General features: G+C 47.3%; 1 protein-coding gene across 1 annotated transcript in view; it reads left to right on the top strand.

Annotated features, from left to right (window-relative positions):
* The window catches only part of LOC143121803 (protocadherin-16-like), a 107,644-nt gene extending 92,028 nt beyond the window's left edge, over positions 1-15,616 (top strand). Inside the window, exons 9-21 of the mRNA XM_076282411.1 lie at positions 97-254; positions 2,360-3,209; positions 5,143-5,382; positions 6,161-6,286; positions 6,560-6,769; positions 6,999-7,865; positions 8,246-8,359; positions 8,456-8,667; positions 9,003-9,154; positions 9,450-9,580; positions 9,952-10,238; positions 10,427-10,568; positions 10,686-15,616. Coding sequence (XP_076138526.1) covers positions 97-254; positions 2,360-3,209; positions 5,143-5,382; positions 6,161-6,286; positions 6,560-6,769; positions 6,999-7,865; positions 8,246-8,359; positions 8,456-8,667; positions 9,003-9,154; positions 9,450-9,580; positions 9,952-10,238; positions 10,427-10,568; positions 10,686-13,297 — 6,101 coding nt within the window. The 3' untranslated portion in view covers positions 13,298-15,616. The remainder of the gene's footprint in view (positions 1-96; positions 255-2,359; positions 3,210-5,142; positions 5,383-6,160; positions 6,287-6,559; positions 6,770-6,998; positions 7,866-8,245; positions 8,360-8,455; positions 8,668-9,002; positions 9,155-9,449; positions 9,581-9,951; positions 10,239-10,426; positions 10,569-10,685) is intronic.
* The last annotated feature ends 3,959 nt before the right edge of the window (positions 15,617-19,575 follow it).

The following is a 19,575-nucleotide window of genomic DNA, read 5'->3' as shown; positions in this document are numbered from 1 at the left end:
AAACTGACTCAGTTTAATGAGATGCTAAATGAGCGAGTGAGTGCGGATGTAAAGTTGGATATCTCACTCTCGTCCTCTGTGTCTCTGTCACCACAGGTCCCCGAGCGGAGCGCTTCTCGCTGAACCCAAACACGGGCGAACTGCGCTCCTCCTCGGCCCTCAGCCACTCGGACCGGGCCGAGTACGCCTTCACCCTGACCGCCACAGACCGGGGGCTGCCCCCCCAGAGCATCAGCTGCGGCCTGCGCATCCAGGTCAGTCCGATAGAGCTGAACACGAAAGCAGGACGCCGCAAATGAGCTTTACAGATGTGTGCTTCAACACATTTGTTTTGTTTTGATTTGTTTCTACTGTATACTAGGTTGAAAACCAGAAGTTTTTTTTTCTTTGCTCTAGCACTGATTTTCCCCCTTGAGTTTGGATTTGTTCGTTACTCTGTCATGCTGTCAGTGGCTTCTCGTGTTGGGTGGGTTTGTCTGTCAAGAACCTTTGTAGTCATAACCATTACTGAAAACAGCCCTTTTACAAACAGAATAAGTCACATTTAATGGAATTACTTAATTAAAAGACAGAACTTGACTATTGGGGTTTGAGAATCTGCCGTGAGTTTCTGAGGTTCCAGCCCAGTCGTTCTCATTACCTCATCGCAAGTCTGTTTAGATGTTCACTGTCCTCGATTCGCCTGCACAGGATGTGAAACGTTCATTTATTTCGCGTCTGTTTATTGAGGATGACAGGGATTATTTGACGAGCTTCGCACGCTGCAGAGTAGCACTCATCTGGCTGCCCGGCACCATTTTGTCAGGATCCAGCCCCAGTCTCCAGGTCCCGTCTGACTTTCTCTGTGTGTCTCTAACCCAGAAACAACACCATCGAAGAAAAGGTATTTTTAGACGTGTAATTGCAGGTGCTGGGAAAAGATGCAGCTTTTTTTTTTGCGTCCTGCTTTATGAAACTTCAGCTGATGGTTTTTCTCTCCAGCCTCCCTTTGGAGGAGATAGTGGCGTGTGAAACGCCTGCAGGGCTGGTGTGGCTGATGCACTCCCAGCTGAGCTCTGATAGAAGCCAGCTGTAACCTGCCCGGTGATGGAGGCCGTGACTCCATGACTTCAGCACTTCTAATACGGTAGCGTCCTCCTTTGAACGTCAGGGCAGGCTCACGCGAAAAGACTTGGTGAAACGTAATCAAGTTAATATTTCATAAATAGCGGTGGTAGTGCGGCAACGGGACCCTGATCCTCCGGACCCCCTTTTGCCGTAAATTTTAATCCAGCTTTTGTGGTCTGGTAAGTAGAAGCCCCAAGCCCGCTCGCTTTCCCTCTAAAGCAGAGAGTGAGAGTTAATAATTGATATGTAATTGGATTAAAGCGGAGCGACTTTGGGCGCTCTCTGTTGACACATCTCTTGAAGATGTCATCATTTTATTTGAGGCTTCCTCCAAGACCAGGGTCCAAGCACATAGGAAGTGACCTCATGTTAATTTGGAGTTGGAACCCTCCCCGGCGTTTTCAATCAACTGTTTAATGTGCATTTAATTACCCATTGTCATATTATGTTGCACCAGGTCGGTTTTGACTGTCTATAGGCTTGCCAGTGGGTACAGTTCACATGAAACAGGTTGTTATTTTTGAATGGATTCAACGCACTGAGGGAAAAAAGGGCCTATTTAAGAAAGAAAGAAATGCTCTCTTCTATAAAAAGGACCTCCAAGTTTGATGCAGACACCGTCCAAAGCCCTTTTTTCAGTGCTTCGTTTTCACTATAAGGGAACTCTCGTCACAGTGAGTCAATTACTGGTTTGGGATAGGGGGGAGCTTTATTAAAACAGCGTGTCAACTACGGAGTGGAAGCTCGTTGCGTGTTTCCATATTAGGCTCCGAGGCGCATTTGCTTTGAAGTCCTGTTGATTGGCCCATCATAAGTCTTTGTAAAACTGGGGGTGTTTTCTGAAAGCTGTGCCCTGTATCCTAATATGAATGTTCTGACTATTTCCTATTCTGATTATGTTTACTTTAATCCTTCATTATTTTTCCTGGCAATGATGCCCTCATCTGATTAAATCTGATTAACGCTAGCAGGCATGTTGTTGAAGTCTGTAAAAACTGCTAAAAAGTTTTGTTTTTCATCCCGGAGTGAAAAAAAGAAGCATAACGAGGGAATGTGGTCTACAATATGTTTTCATTTTCTAAGCTTCCAGTGGCTGTGGTGACTTGAGCATATTAAGGCATTCATTTGAACTGTTGAGTGGAACGTAGCATATCTATGAGGTTTGGCTTTGTAAAAAGAACAGTAGAACGCTTGCCAGGGTAACTCTTGTTCCTTTCTGAATTGTATGAAAACCTCTGTTCTCATTTTGCAGGTCTTGAGCTCGACCAAAGGCAAGGCCAAAGCCAACTCCCGGTCGGTGTCTCTCACCTCCACGGAAGGGGCCAAACCGGGCTCCGTCATTGGCTCGGTCAGGTCACATGATGCCCAGGAACTTCCTGAGACTGGTCAGGTCACCTACACGGTGGTCGGCGGAACGGACCGCGACGGCACGTTTGTGGTAGACCGACTGACAGGAGACGTCTACTTGGCGCGGGAGCTGGACTATGAGAGGGACTCGCGCTATTCGATTCACATTGAAGTGGTGGACTTCTCCTCAGCCCTCCCAAGTAGCCACATGGTTCTGCTGGACATCGACGTGCAGGACAGCAACGATCTTGCCCCGCACTTCCCTGAAGACCCCGTCACCATTGTCATCTCGGAAAGCACGGAGCCTGGCACGCCCGTGTACACCTTCCAGGCCTCGGACGGAGATGGCAGCGGGCCTAACAGCGAGCTGCACTACACCATCCAGCAGCAGTGGCCTGCAGACCCAGGGCTCCTGGACCTGGACCCAAACACCGGGGTGCTCTCCCTGGGCATGCCGCTGGACCACGAGACCACCTCCTCCCTGGTGCTGGTGGTGCAGGCCACCGACTCGCCGCTGAACGCCAGCCAGCGCCGCTTGGGCTCGGTGACAGCGCGCCTCTTTGTCACGGACGAGAACGACAACGCGCCGGTCTTCGCCTCGCCCTCTGCGGTCAGCGTGATGGAGGACCAGCCGGTGGGGTTCGTGGTGCTGTACGTCATGGCGCGCGATGCTGACCAGGGTGAGAATGGACGCGTGTCCTACCGCATCCAGACGGGAGACTCGGCTGGAAAGTTCAGCCTGAACCCCAGCACTGGTGAGTCTTTCATCCCCTCACTTCACACTCCGCACGGAACACCACTCATTTTCTCCCTTACAGCAGTCCCTCTCTCTCTTTCTCTTTCTCTTTCTCTCTCTCTCTCTCTCTCTCTCTCTCTCTCTCTTCTCCTGCCTCCAGCCAGACCCTTTTCCCTGCCAAGGGCTGTGCTCACATGCTCTCAATCAGGTCTCTGTGTGTATCCATTCCCATGAAACATCGAGCCGACAAAAAAATAACACCGAAGTGTCCCACACTCTGCCGGACTGCTGGTAGCTATTAAGACGTGGCCCGCAAACTGCAGTCGGGGCTGCGAGGGAAGGTCTGCACTAACACCAACATGAGCTGTTTGGATCCACAGGGACTTGGTTGTGGTGCCTAAGACACGCTTTAGCAGCCCCCCCTCCTCCTCCTCCTCCTCCCTGCCCCCTTTATCCCACAGCCCTGCCTCCAGGTTTTAGTCAGGAAATACCACTCCCTGTCCAACTGTCCCTCAGGACACAAAGAAGGATGAAAAAAGGGAAAATCTGTCATGCATGTCAAACGTGCACAGACCACAGAGCATGCTCTCCTTGAAGTGCCCTCAGCTGTGTTGGTCATTTGTTAAAATAATGACACGGCCCATCCTCCGAGCACCTGGTGTGCTCCCGTTCCGGCATTTGCCAGATGAGGAAGTTGTTTTTACCCCTTTTTTGTTTTGCTTTCTTTTTTTTTTCCTTTTATGTTTCTCATTTTTTCTTTTTACATTGCCCATCATGAAATTAGGCGGAAAGTCAGAAAACTTTTATTTGTTCCTCGACAGAGCCTCAAGGCTTTTACATTTGTTTTCGGAAATCTGTGTAATTTCAGTTCACCTGAAGCTAGCGTGTCTCTCAGTGCTCCCGATTTATGCGGAGCCAACGAGGTCGAGGAGCAGCAAACATCTTCATTCCTTTTTCCCTACACACTGTGTCTTATCACAAGCTCGGCTTATGGGCAGGATTGCTGGGGAGTCAAACTGGCTGAAAACATTTGAGCCTGTAATTCTTACCAGATTAGAGGCTCAGGGGCAAGTTATCTCAGCACTCGGCAGATAGAAAACGAACGAAAAGACAACACACACAAGAGAGGGAGGGGAAAAAACGAGACTTTAAACAGAGCCGAAAACACCCTGCAGCGGCTGCAGCAGCCTCTCCCTCCCTCCCACCCACCCTCCGTCGGATGCGGCTCAGTCCAAAGCATGAAATCGAAATTGAATCAATGCAAAGCACCCCCCCCCCCTCTACTCAGTTAGGTAGGGGTTAATGACGTGCCGAGGTTGCCTTTAATTTCGTCGGGGCACGGCAGACTGGATTGTGTTGCGTGTCTAGAGAGCGTGTTTACCCTTTCTCCTCCCTGACCCCCCCTAAGGCTGTGTCTCTGTGGAAAAAGCTCATAAACTGCAGCCAGATAGTTAGCTGCCACAGAGGCGGCGTTGGTTGGAGTGGGGTGGTGGTGGTGGTCAGTGGTGGTGTGTGTGTGGGAGGGTGATGTTGGGGTCGGTGGTGGCGTCAGCCAGCGGCACAGTGGGCAGGTAGGGCCGAGTCATAAACAAAAAACGAGAGAGAGGAAAAAGGAGAGGTCTTAACTCTGATCAGCCTCTCCCACGACAAGTTGCTCCCGCCCTGCGTTTTCGCACCTCATTCCCGTTGCCACAGAAACGTGGCGGGGGCTTGCTCGTTAAGGCCATTAACCCGATGAATCGCTCCGCACGCATTGCATGCGAGCGTCGACTGTGGTCCCTCCAAACGGCGGGCTTACTTAACAGCGTGCCTCTGCATTTGGCAAGCGTGCGGCAGGCCTCGTTAGCGTCTCACACACTCTCCAACAGAAACAACAGCTCAAAGTGCAAGAGAACCAAGTTTTCCTCTAACGAATACTTCATCTGTCAAAATCCTTTCTCCTGACTCTCCAGGTTCTTTGTCCATCCTCAAGCCCCTTGACAGAGAAGAACAGGACCTTTACAATCTGACCGTCATCGCCGAGGACCATGGGATGCCCCAGCACTCCACTACGCAGGTGCTGTCGGTGCAGGTCATCGACGTGAACGACGAGGTACCCTGGTTCGAGGAAAGCCAGTACGAAGCCTTCGTCACCGAGAACCAGCCTGCAGGGTTCTCAGTGCTGGTGGTCTCAGCTTCTGATCTAGACCAAGGTGGGTTGTGAATCATGTTCCCAAATTCAACTAAATAATTTCACACAGGTTTCATTTTTGGGGATTATTGCGATTCTATGTAGATCACAAAAGTGATTAAAACAAATGCCTCTGAAGTGTCGGCTTTCTGCTGGTATGCAAACAAACCCCTCTACCTCCACCTAGAGTGTGTGTGTGTGTGTTTTGTTGGCACTTTGCACATCACCAGTTGGTTTTAATTGTCAGTAACACTTTGGGGCTGGTGGAGGAGGGGGAAGAAGCACATTCTCCTGGACTTAGTCAGGAGCATATAAAAGAGAGGGATTATAAACTCTCTCTCCCTCTAACTCTTTCTCTCCCAGCCTCGCTCTGCCCTTCTCTCTCTTTCTCTGTCTCTCTCTCTCTCTCTCTCTCTCTGTCTCTCCAGGAGCAATTAATGAAGTAAACAGGTGTCTGTGCCAGACTCGTTCTGGGTTAGCACGCTATCTGGCATCTAGGTACCAGGGGGAGAATGATTGTGGCCAACTGCTTAGACAGCAAAATAAACTACAAACAAATAAAAAAAAAACAAGGGGAAAAAAAACAACCTGAGGAGCATAAAGGAAAAAAAAACAAGGCATGCTGCTGTGTTTACTCATTTCGTGAGAAAACTCAATTGCCCCTTTTTTGCACATGGCCGTGCGTCACGAGCACAACTTTTCTTTTTTCCCCTTTCTCTCAGTGCACATGGAGTTAATTTGGGAAGTGTGACTTCCAGTAATTGGTGGTTGTCTCTGTCTGCATTTCTCTCTCCCCTCAGGGACGAACGGCCTGGTGACCTACGGAATCTCCGGCGAGGACGGCTTTAGTATCCACCCGACGACCGGCATCATCACCACCAGCAAAGCCCTGGACAGAGAGACCCAGGAGCTTTACACTGTGACAGGTACAGCATTACCCCCAGGCTGCAGTAACAGATTTGCAGTACAGTGGAAAGAAAACAGGCGTTTGGCTCTGTCACTGAAAACCTGTCAAGATAGTATCCACTCGCCTAATGTATGAATGTTATGACTGGTACAGGTTCTTTCCATCATTTTCAGTTTTTATGTATTTTCAGATTATAATTCTTTTTCCACTAAGTGGATTTGCGATTTTTACGCTGTTCCCCTGCTCAATAGAAGCAATGTTAACAATGAGCCGGTAAAATTTCTCTCGACAGTGTATGCCAAGGACGGCGGACTCCCGCCAAATTTTGCCAAAGCGACAGTGAAGATCACAGTCTTGGACGAGAACGACAACAGCCCAGTGTTTGGCAGAGTGTACTACAGTCTGGATGTGCCTGAGAACCAGGAGTCTGTAGTACTGTTCACACTGAGGGCCACTGACCAAGACACAGGAGACAGCGGGGAGATCACATATAAAATCACAGGTGGGAAAACTCTTTCAGTACTCTTTCATGCTGCCAGGTACACAATGCTTTTATCCAAACAGACTTTACTCGTGCCTGTTTTGCATTAGGTAGATTTTATAGTTTGATACTTTTTCCACCGCTTTCCAACTAAGTTACTTTCCTTAACGCTGATGTTTTATCTAGGTGAGTACTATCCACTCTGTTTACTATGATGTGTTGTCATGCCTTCACCTTCTTTTCTGTTCAGAGGGTGACCTCATGGGTGACTTCCGTCTGGAGAGAGGTACAGGAGTGTTGTCCACTTCCAGACCGTTAGACCGGGAGAAGAAGGCTAAGTATGCGCTGACCATCATGGCCATAGACCAGGGCACCCCACCTCGCAGCGCTAGCACAATAGTAGAGGTCGCCGTCCTGGATATCAACGACAACAGCCCGCTCTTCCAGAGCAGTAGCTACACCATTGATGTCTCTGAGGACACTCCCGAGAGCTCACCAGTGCTGGAAGTAACCGCCACAGATGCTGACGAGGGCCCCAACGGCCAGGTCCTGTACTACCTCAGCAAGGAGGCCGAGGGCATGTTCTTGGTGGACGAGCAGTCAGGGCGCATCTTCACGGCCGCGCCTTTAGACCGGGAGAAGAAGGCCTCGTACACCTTCCAGGTGTGGGCGGTAGACTCCGCTCCGGCCGCCCCGCGCAACTCCACCGCCCAGGTGGCCGTGCACCTGCTGGACGTCAACGACAATTCGCCTTTCTTCGTGCAGGACCCGCTTGTCATCAACATCTCCAGTGCACAGGCACAGGGCCACCGCACCCTGGCCACCATGCGGGCCGAGGACAAGGACTTCGGGGCCAACGGGTCCGTGTTTTACCGATTCGCCACCCCCGTGAGGGGCTTCGCCATCAACTCGCTCACGGGGGCCATCCAGGCCACGGAGAACCTGCAGGGGCTGACGCAGAGTCAGCGGACGCTGATCGTAGAGGCCATGGACCAGGGGAGCCCAGCCCAGTCGTCATTTGGAGTGGTGGTGGTGTACGTGCGGGAGCAGCCGTACCGGGGGATCCGCTTCTCTCGGAACACCCGCGACGTGAGCCTTCAGGAGAACGCAGCCCAAGGTGTGTTTGGATTTCATTACAAACTATTTAGCGTGTTTACTAGATATCTCTAGAGGACTGTTTACAGTGTGCTATCTCAAGTATGATAAGTGTTTTGTGTGCATGTGTTTTTCAACATGAAGTAGTGTTGTTAGTATTGCATTCAGTGTATCCATGGATAATACTTCCTGGGACCCTTCTGTGAGTTCAAGCAAGTACGTTAGATTGTTACAGCAGTAAACAGGGTTGTTGAGCAGTATGGAAAAGTATAGAAAAGTATGGAATTTGAGTTTAGTATTTTCCAGATCTGGATAAGCAAAAATTGTCTTCTGGAATTTTGAAATGGAAAATGTGTAGGTGTCTGTGCAAAACGTAACACACTGAGTTTTGTCTGTTGTCAGGTACTGTTGTTGTGCAGACTCAAGCTCAGTATCCTGATGGCTCTCGCAATGGCATCAGTTACAGCATCTTCAGTGGCAACAAGCTTCAGTCCTTTGGAATTAGTGCCACTAGTGGTGAGTTAATGCAATAGCACTCTGTGAATGACACCTTCACACTAATCATGGCTAACAAACTAAGTAATTGCCTGGGTTCTTTGTTATGATGTCTAGGTGAAATTTGGGTTCAGAACTCTGTGGGTCTTGACTTTGAGGAGACGCCCAGGATCCGTCTTGTGGTGAAAGCCGAGACTGCATCCTCCAGCTCCTTCATGGCTGTCAACCTGATCCTTCAGGACGTCAATGACAATCTGCCACGTTTCCAGCTGCAGAACTATGTGTCATATGTCAGGGAGGCACAGGGCTATGATCACCCTATCATCCAGGTGCAGTAACGGGTTTCCCCTGGCTTCACTGTTATGGTTGGCTTTTGTGAATGTGTGAAGTTGTACCATGAAAACACACTCTGCCTCAAACTAAGCAGATCTGGAAATTTTCACTGCCGCTGAGAAGTGGTTTCACCTTGTTATGTCGATGTTTTCATTGTCCCAGTTGAAAACACTGGCTAAGCTCTGCCATGTAGCCAAACCATGCAGTATCCCCCCTCTCTTGAAACCAGAAGTTCCAAGTGTAATATTGCTTACTGGTTCACGTTACGCTGGAACAGCTGTTGCAAATCTGGCTTTATTTTCATTTGCAATTTTCCTGGTAATTTCCTCAGGTAATGGCAGATGACCTCGATCAGGGTCAGAACGGTCAGGTGACCTACTCCATAAGGTCGTCATCCATGAGTGGGCTTTTCAAGATCGACCCTTTGACCGGCAGCATCACAACAGCTGCTATCATGGACAGAGAAATCTGGACACAGACAAAGTAAGACTTTCTTTATTGATTTTGTCATATAGCGTCCATTTTGACATACCTAACTTTTCAACAGTCTATAGTATCTCTGTTGGCTTGTTTGTCCACTGTTTCCAAGACAGCATCATGATTCATTCACAAACCTGTTCCAAAGCTGAATTTAATAATACATCTCTTCTCGGACCATCCTGAAATGAGGCGATGATGTAATTACCAGATAACACATCGTAATGCCTGGGCAAAAGCATGAGATGAGGCTCTCTTACATGTGTTACCCTAACACCACTCCCCCCCCTCCTCCCCCCAGACTTGTTGTCACAGCAACTGACCGTGGAACCCCCAGGCTGGCTGGCTCGGCCACCCTCACTGTCATCGTTGTGGACCTGAACGACAACAGCCCCACGATCCCCATACCCCGTGAGGTGCGGGTGCCAGAAAGTGAGTGATCTGAACCACACTGACGTAATCAAAGAGCTGTGTGCTCATTCTGTCTCTCTTTCTCTCACTCTTTGTTTCTCTCTCTCTCACTCTCTGGAACACATTGTCTCAGGTTGACTCAATTAGGAGCCTCTGTTTTTGCCAAGTTCTTCACAGCTCATTTCCTGTGTAATGCTGCAAAGCTATTGCATATCCAAAGGCTCGCTAACATCAAAATGTGCTCATGGTTTTCATACAAAATACTGTGATCATAGAGGTAAAGCTAGTGTTACACTGACATTATGTGCAACATATATTTTAATGTCAATTAATCTCCAGCTGCTAGAAATATTTTAATTTCTTTTTTGTTCTTATCTTATTTTCCCAAACAGACACAATGATTGGCACGGTGATTACCCAGGTAACAGGGAATGATGTGGATTCTGGCCCGGCCCTTTCATATTCCCTGCACCTTGATTCCTACGCACAGGGGAAGTTTGGGATACACCGATATGGGGGTGGGGTGTCTCTGACAGCTCCCCTGGACTTTGAGGAAAGGACCTGGTACACGTTGACCATTCGCTCCTCAGACTCCCAGCATTACAGTGAGGCAAACCTTACAATCCTGGTGGAAGATGTGAATGACAATGCCCCCACATTTACTCAAGACCTCTACCAGGTACAGAAATGGACTGAGCATGTTAAATTTGGATCAAATGCTTTACTAATAACAGATGATTGATCACAAGTCATGTGAGATTTGCATTTCTTACAGTCAGGAATTTTTTATTTTTTATTTAATTTGAATTAGTCTCGAGTCAGAGAAACAAAACATTTCAGGGTTTCTGTCAATATCTTACATTGTAGGTGACATTACCAGAACATTCTCCAACTGGAAGTGCTGTCATCACAGTGACTGCCACAGACAAAGACACTGGAGAGAATGGAAAGATCTCTTACAGAGTGATGTCATCAACAAGAGACATTTTCTACATTGATCCTAACAATGGTACACCAACTCTATTAACTCTATGGGTTTTGTACTCTCTTGAATATGAATACAGTATAAGAATGCAGTAGCCTATTAAACTGCAATGAGTTTAATCACATTTTTGTGCTTTGGCAGGTACACTGTTCATCAACCAGAGAGCGGAGTTCCACTCTGAGCGTCCATCCATCCTTGTTGTGATTGAGGCTCAGGATGGAGGCAGCCCACCTCTGAGTGCCTTCACCACCGTCCAAGTCCGTGTGTCTGACGTCAACGACAACGCTCCCATGTTCCAGCAGTCTGAGTACAGAACCACAGTGTCTGAGGACGAACTCCCTGGGGCCACCATCCTGAACTTAGAGGCTGTGGATGGGGATATGTCCCGGGAAAACTGCGGATTTGACTTTGCCATTGCCAGCGGGAATACCGGAAATGCCTTTCAGATTGAGAGCAGCGTCCGCTTCCTCGAGGGCCGTGGTTTCCAGACAGTCGGCTCACTTGTGTTGGCCGATCGGCTAGACTTCGAAGCTTTGCCCAGCTACAACCTCACCATCGTGGCTTCGGACCGCGGCATCCCCCAGCGCAGCTCCAGCGTGCCCGTCCTGGTCACGGTCACAGATGCTAACGATAACCCCCCGGCCTTCAGTCGAGCTGAATACAGCGTGGTCCTCAGTGAGAATGCCGCAGCCGGGACTGAGGTCTTGCGTTTGTCTGCCGTTGACCCAGACTCCAACCCCAGTGGTGAGGTCAACTATGTGATCAGCTCTGGAGATGACACGGCCCTCTTCTCTTTGGACAAGCGGACAGGGGCGTTGCGTCTGAAGCGCTCCCTGGACAGCGAGAGGCAGTCATCCCATATGCTCATTGTCCAGGCCTCAGACGGTCGGGGTCACTTTGCCCTGGCTCCTGTCATTGTGGAAGTCAAGGACATCAACAATAACAAGCCCTATTTCCCCTTAAAGAAGCTGACAGCAAGCATTCGTGAAAACCAACCACAGAATGCTTTGGTCACCATGCTTCATGCTATTGACCATGATAATGGAATGTTTGGCCAGTTGAAATATTTCATGATGGACAAATCAGGTGATGGTAAAGACTCATTTTTAGTCAACCAGACCTCTGGAGAAATAAGGGCCCGTTTCACGTTTGATTTTGAAAAAGTGAACTCTTTCAGCTTTGTGGCCATAGCAATGGATGCAGGCAACTACTCAGCCTCAGTCACAGTTCAAGTATATGTGACCGGCGAAGATGAGTATGATCCTGTTTTCACCACGTCAGATCTCGCATTTCATGTGCCTGAGGGAGCCAGGAAAGGACAGAGCATCGGTCAGGTTCACGCAAAAGACGAAGACAGCGGTGTCGATGGTATTGTTCTGTACTCTCTTGCCGACAACTCTCCCTACTTTGAGGTTAACACGTCCACAGGGGTGATATCACTGAAAATGGACAGTTACAGCAGACACGTGAGCCGCTCCAAGAGGGAAACTCGTCAGATGACCCTGGACGTCATAGCCCACAGCCCCTTGGAAACGTCGCGGGTGACCACTGCCAGGCTAACCATCGATGTCACACACACAGCTTTTGGCCTGGCCACAGATGTAAACATGCTGCTCATTAGCATCATAGCCGTTTCCCTGGCTATGGTCATCATCTTGATTGTAATAGCCGTGGCATTATTCTTGTTCCGGTCCAGACGGCAGAAGGAGAGAGAGGAACGCGAAAGGATATCTTCTTCGGGCACTGTATTGCAGAAGCTCGACGAAACCAAAGTCGACAGAAATGACCGTATATATCACCAGACACTGCCTGGTTATGCACCGGAGACCCGGGTGGACCCAGGAACCGGAGGGGGTCCCTACACAAGGGGCGGATCTCTGGACCCCTCTCACTCCAGTGGACGTGGCTCAGCCGAAGCAGAGGCAGCCGAGGATGACGAGATCCGGATGATCAACGAGTACCCGCGAGTCTCCAGCATCTCCTCCTCCATGCAGGAGCACATATCCGCTCGTGGGCCTGACTCTGGCATCCAGCAGGACGCAGATCAGCTCTCTGACATCTCCTGTGAACCAGGGATGGACGCCAACCAGTGGTTCAAAGGGAAAAAGCTGGGAAGCTTGAGTGGGACCCTTTTGTCTGGCCAGCTCCCCGTGTACCGAGATGAGGGCGGCGGTTACTTGGGAGTGGGACGGGGGCTCAGCATCTCCCACCCCAAAGACTATGCTTTTCCAGAGGACGGGAAGCCCGCCGTGGACGGCTCCCTCACGGCCATTGTGGCTAGCGATGAGGAGCTGAGGGGCAGCTACAATTGGGACTACCTCCTGAACTGGTGCCCCCAGTTCCAGCCTCTAGCCAACGTCTTCACCGAGATCGCTCGACTCAAAGATGAGAGCGCTCCTCCTAACCCTCGGAGGCCCTTCCAGCCGAAGGCCAAGCCTGACCCCAAACCCAGGATCGACCCTCCGCCACTCATCACCAACGTGGCCCATCCGGGGGCTAAAACAGTGCCCCCAAAGCCCGCGGTGGGCCGGACTTTCCCTCAGCTAGCCTCCCTACGCCGGTCACCCCTCAGCAACGACGGGTCCATCTCGTCAGTTGCCATGTCGCCCAGCTTCTCCCCGTCCCTGTCCCCCCTTGCTGCTCGCTCCCCAGCCATATCGCCCTTCGGGGTCACACAGGGGCCCCCGGCCTCCCTCATCAGCACCACAGAGCACTCTCTGGAGCACAGTGAGGAGGCTGAGCTGAGGATCTAGACTCTTTGGAGCCTCCTCTCTCTCCTAAGGACCTATACCCCTACAGGAGCAGTAGCGCTGACCAAGCCCAACTTTGAGCTGCAACTCAGTGCCCAATGTGGATGCCATAGCTGGTGTCTGACTATGTTGTTGCCTCACTGGCTGGCCAGAGAGTTGAAGGGCAAGGTGTCCAATATGGATATATATTTGGATAGAGGACTATGGACTCCGTTCCTATAAACTTTCAATAGACATGCCTTTTGTTTGCACATTGAAATAGAGGAGCAAGCATTGATGTCAATTTTTTACATGAACACTTTTTTGTATTATATATTTTTGTACTGATTTGTTTTTTGTTTTTGTTTTTTTGACTAGAAAAATGACATTCCTCTTGTCAAAAGGTTGTTATAGCCTCTGATTATATTTGTATATCTGTACATTTGTGACTGTAATCTTTGTACTGTATGTTTTGTGTTAGCCCACAGAATTAAATATTAATTCACTAATGTTTTCTAATATGTTCTTGGAAAGAAGAAGCTCTTAACTTTTATTTCATACATTTGGGGGAATTTGGTTTGTGTCTCTCTTGTAAATATTTTTACCACTAGAGAGATGTATTTGCTGGAAGAACATGTAAGCTGCATTTTGTAGTATTGTTTGTTTGTACAGTTTTTTTCGTAACCTTGGTGACATGCTGCTTCCCTTTTACTTTCACCGTTGATTGGGTGACTCATTAAAAAAAAAAAACTGGTACCCTCAGTTGACCAGATATCTAAACACCTAAAATTACACTTTCTTGTCAGATCACGTTTAAAGAATAAAGCTAACAAGTGGAGATAGGTAGGTTTTGGTTCGTTTCAGAACTGTATTGGCTGAAGAATGAATGCAGGCTTACCATGCTAGAGAAAGAGAGAAGTAGAGAAAGCGAGAGAGAGAGAGAGAGCTATTTGAGGGGAAAAGTATGTCCAGACTTTCATAATTTAACTACATCGCTTTTAGGGTCTTTACTTTTACAGCTAATGGCAGCTACATTATGATTGAAAGACTTTAAACTCACCGCCCCATCATACACAGTGTGCATAACAGCCTATTAGCACATAATCGCTCATAGTACCAAACAAAACACCACATTAATATTCAGAAAGCAAAAATTGGAAATGACAGCTCTGGTTTTGAACTGTGGCCTGATCCATGCAATCGATATCCAACTCGCTCTTTGTACACAGAAAACACCAAGTTGAAGATTTGCAGATGCTTGGAAGAAATCGTTTTATCTATTTAGGGGGAGAAAGCGCTGAAGCGGGTAGAACTGTGCACAAGCCAGCAGTGCATATTTAGCAATGTTATGAAGGTGGCCGAGTACTCTGTGAAAAATTAAGCCATTAACAAAGGATTGCATCTTAGTTTCCCAGTGTAATTTTATAAAATGATGCCCTTTTCTTTTTCTTCCTACAGTAGGCCAGGCCTTTTTAGTTTGTTGGATTTATTGCCTTAACATAAATGTGGTGCCATAGATTGCCCTTGAGTGAATTCAAAGCCTGTGCCATTTAAGCTAAATGTTTAATTCAGTTCCTTCTTAGGCCATATCTTATCATAAGTCATGTTATACCATTGAAATGCCTTAGGTTGTATAATCAGATCTCACTGTCACTATGGAAACATTTTGGCTATATGTTTATTTCCACTATAATCTGTATATCGTTGATGCCAGAAAGAACAGAGAAGTTCATTTTGGGAAGTTTCTGGAAACGTCAGTCAAGGACCCCATGTGTACAGTTATATTTATTGCTACAAAGGCTTTCTGCCATGTACGGAATCTGGAAATATAATCGTCTTATATTTCTTCTGGAAATGAGTTACAAAAGAGTTTTGTACTGGCAGCTGTTTAATTGTTAACAAGCAAGGTGAAATAAAAAGTAGTGGTAAATGCCTCAAAGAAAAAAAAAAGGAAAAACAGAAATAATTTGCCCAAGGTCAAAACTGCATTCAAAGAAAGACTGCTATTGTCTACATGTCCTCTTTTCTATGTAGGAGAGCTTTCATCTGTTCCAGCAAAATGCTGAATTGATTTAAAATTCACCTGTTTCCCGTAATGAAAACAAACAAAAAACAGTAACTGTGAAATGTGTTTTAGACTGGGCTTTCTCTCTCTCTCTGTGTTATTCTAGTACAGTTTTTTAATACAACAAATGTAGCAGTAGTTGGTACCTTAGACAGAAATGTTCATTCACTCATGCCTTGCCTTTCTTTTTATTTCCTTGTTTAATTTTTAATTGGAACCTATTCCCCGACTGAACTCCACAATACCCCAGTGGAGGAAAAAAAGTTGTTTTATTTGTTCAAGTGCCTAATTAAAACATATTTGTAATTATACTGTCTCAGCCTCCTTGAACCAATAACTCTCAGACAACAAAGCATCGACAAATACAACCAGGTCAGGAAGTGTAACCCCTGCATGACCCAACCCCTGTAGTCTCAAATTCCAACCACCCCATGATGATATGTCTGTAATATGTCTGACAATGCAGTCTCTTATAAGAAAATATTTACAGGCAACAACTGATTCTCAGACTTAAAATCCTAGCAATTTTCTGGGGTGGAATAACCCTTCTCTCCATACCAAACCGTTTGGTTGGGGACTAATTCACTGCTGTGTGCCCACCTGTTTTGCTTTGAATTAAATTACATTAAGATTTTGCCTTTGACTTTAAGCCAAGACAGACCTGTGCTGCATCCAGTCTGAAGTCTCCTCGTTTACGAAAAAAAGAGGGGAGAGAAAGAAAACGTCTGAACTTTCGGAGAGCTCATAAAGAAAGGAATGGTAGCTAAGCCTGGGAAGCAGCAGAGTGTCAGCGGCTAGAGCCCTATCCACTAACTGAAGTCCAAATGGATTCCAGATGCACCAGCTGAAAAAAAAGATGGGTCAAATATAGACGTAGAATTTATTGTTTGTGACAGAAATAAAGGCACGACAGTCATTTTGGCTAAATCTATGTCTCCATGCACACTGCACTGTAGATATATTTTTTTATCACGCTAGCGGCAACAGTTAGGCAACAGTGGCAGTAACCTGAGGATTCCAGTTTAGATGATGATATACTGCGTTTGACAAGGGTTTGGGTATTCGCACACTGGGTCTCACAGCAGCTTAGGGGGGGGGGGGGGGAATTGTCCGAAGCCGTCCTACGCACTGTAGTTGAGGGGCATGGGGAAGTGAGTCTTCCAAACTGTCCTTCCTTTTGGGGCGAATATACGACGCTGGGGATACTCACCTCCACACGGTGGAACCCTGGAACTTTTAATTACATTAGCCCGTTCAAACAACATTGTCCTAAATCAGCCCTAACCCTTTGCGCACGGGGGAAAGCAGGAGTAGGCGCTGGCTTCTGCTTACTGGAGCGTTCTAAATGCTGGCCAAGTGCAGCGCAGGCGGGGGGGGATAAAAAGAGAGAGAGAACACCTGAGGCAACGGTCTTCCAGCTATGAAGTAGATCTACAATTTGCCAGGAGAGACAAAGACGTGAAGCTATTCAAGTCCTTGTGGCTTTTGAATGTCAAACAAAAGTGTCTACTGAGAGGATTATATGCCGAGGTCTGTTGAAATCAAACAACTTACCGTGACTAGCTGGTAGCACTTCTCCAAAGATTCATTCCATTGAATGCTTATCATCAGTCAGACAAACAGTCTAAATCAATTATTAAACCCAATGAACCTGAAATAGAGCTATATATGGTAATACCTGCTAAGAAACCATTATAAACACCATGGTTAAACACAGGGTTGAAATAGGACTGGACCAATGTAACAAATGAATTTGCTTCTTGGTCAAGACATAGAGCTGGCATGTCTCCTACTGAGCCTTTGTGTGTTTACACACTGAGTATAGGATGTGTATATGGAAAACAACAGAATAGAAGAGTGAATCAAATAAAAATGATGTATTGTCAACACCCTGCTGCTTTGCATAAAATATTCCCTCGTCTCCCTAGACTTGCTCTCACAGGCTTTATTTGTTTAAATCAGTGCCATGTGCAGAACAGACCCCAAATGTAAAGCTTTTAATCTCATCCTGAAGACGCCGACCATAGTCTTTATCATAAAAGGTTATGGAAATAGTGTGGCGTGGCTCCACGCCCGATTATATTTGCTACCAGTTCCCTGTACTCCTTAAGGTTAATGTACATTGTGTCTTGGCTCCGACTTTGGTAGAAAACCAGAAATTGGTCACGCTTTGCTTGAAGTGGTGGAGGCGAGTGAGCGAGACTGCAGATGCTGTTCTGTACAGGCTGGCATTAAATGAAGTCAAAAGACTTCCAAAATCAACAGTGCACTCCTACCTGATTGGGTTCCATGCTTATGCAAAACTCTCAGAAAGTTATCAACACATCAGTCCCATGGTCACATGTAATCACTATCAGTGTCCATGATGAATCCTTATAAGTCAGTGTTTAAAAACTCTGGGTAGCTCTCTCATTTCCCTGTCTTTTTTCTAATCTATGCACATATCAGTGTTTTTTTTATGTGTGCAGATTATTCATGCAGTTATTATTTTGTACAATAACATGCCCCAGAACATAGGGTCAGTTGAGGAGAGGGCCTTGATTTGGTCGGCCTGTTTTTGCTGGTTTGCATTGCGTCATCAGTGCAGGCAGGCAAAACAGTGCTGGAGAAGAAAGTGTGATGTCAGACTACAGGGGACCAGAAACCAGAGCAGATCAGGTGTCCAACCCTGGCACTGTGTGTTAATCCAGTGTGGTTGAGAGCTTAAGATATAGAGCAACCCGGACCTGAGGAGTTCCCCTGGTAACGTGATGCAGATTAACACTAAACCATTTTTCAGATGTTGTTGAGTGTGATTGCGTCATATACTGAAAGCATGAGTCTATGTGTGTGTGTGTTGAGAGACCTAACTGGAGCCTTGCACTAGCCCCCCCCCCCAAAAAAAAAAACCTAATATAAAGAACAGTATGTTCAGCCTCTTTTGTTAAGACTCCACCAACCCCCAGAGATCAGTTTAGGGGTAACCATGATGCTATAAGATGAATCATTCGTCAGGAGCCAAGTCATCACATCACACACAGTTCAAATTAAGGAGGCCCGCAGTCAGGCCCGGACGGAACATATCATTTTTATGTCAGTGGGGGGCAGGGTGTGTGTGTGTGTTGGGGGGGGGGGGGGGGGAGGGTGGTTGTGGAAACCATCGTTCACATAGACGACAGCCAGGCAGCCCCTACACTGTGCATATGCCACGGCCATCTCCCCCCACAGTGGCTCCTTTGTTTGTGAACGAGCCACTGCCTTCACCCTAGTGGCCCCGGGCTACGGTCCTCTGAGACCTCTGCTCAGTTTAAGATACTGCTTCCTTCTTTTGCCTTCCTGAAAAAGCATGGGATTTAATGGATGCACTTGATGAGAGCTTTTACACTTTTTCCAATCAGGTAGCATTAGGCTATTGAATATTAATGAGCACATTGGATTAACTTTGACATTTTCATAAGGACGCGAAGGTGCTAGGGAACGCTGCTCTGCTTTTTGTTATAGACCATGCAGTGTTTGTTAAACACTATCATCGGGAGAACAATCGCTCCTAAATTCTTTCCATTCAGCTCCCCGAGTCTCTGTGCAATACCAAGCACCATAAAATCAGAGTTTGTTTGTAGCGCTTGTTTATTGGCTTTTGATGCAAGATGGAGCTCATTCACTCGAGCAGAAACAGATTTCTCATTTTTGCTCCAATATTCTGGACAATGTGAGCACAAAAAAAAAAAAAAAATGAAGGGCTATTCTGTGTCTAAGTTCAGACTTTCCACTGATGACGACATGCTGGAAAACCCAACACACACGCCCGTGCAGTCGGTCAATTATTTTATCGGCTTAAGAGTTTTAAGACTTTTTTTTTCGTGGCTTGTCATAATAAAGGTAGCAGAGAAAGTAACCTTTCACTCAGTCCTTCCAGGACGCTTTCATGCATCTTGACTGCAGGAGACTGGTACAGCCTTGAAATTATAATGACTAAAACGACTGGTGAATATAATGGCTTTACCATAAGTGTGCGGTCGAGCGGGCCACACCGCCCGGCCTTTGTAGTATCTCAAGTTTAAAAAGGCACCCTTTTTATAATGACATCCACCGAGTTGGGCGGGCCTACGCCATGATAGCCCTCATCATCCCTAAGAGGCCAACAGTAACGATTAACAAGCCAAGCAGAGTGAGTGACTGTGTATCAATAGGAAGTGAGACTTCTGAGCTAGATGTGCAGCACCAGCAGACCCTCCAACAGATTGGGGTCTCCTGGGCG

The sequence above is a fragment of the Alosa pseudoharengus genome, unplaced genomic scaffold (assembly GCF_046254945.1).
Source record: "Alosa pseudoharengus isolate Yale_2024_CS ecotype anadromous, Long Island Sound unplaced genomic scaffold, YU_APseudo_1.1 YU_APseudo_1.1_scf_13, whole genome shotgun sequence".
NCBI classification, from domain to species: Eukaryota; Metazoa; Chordata; class Actinopteri; order Clupeiformes; family Clupeidae; genus Alosa; species Alosa pseudoharengus.
Note: the sequence above shows the minus strand (reverse complement) of the source record. Positions and strands in the feature narration are given on the sequence as shown.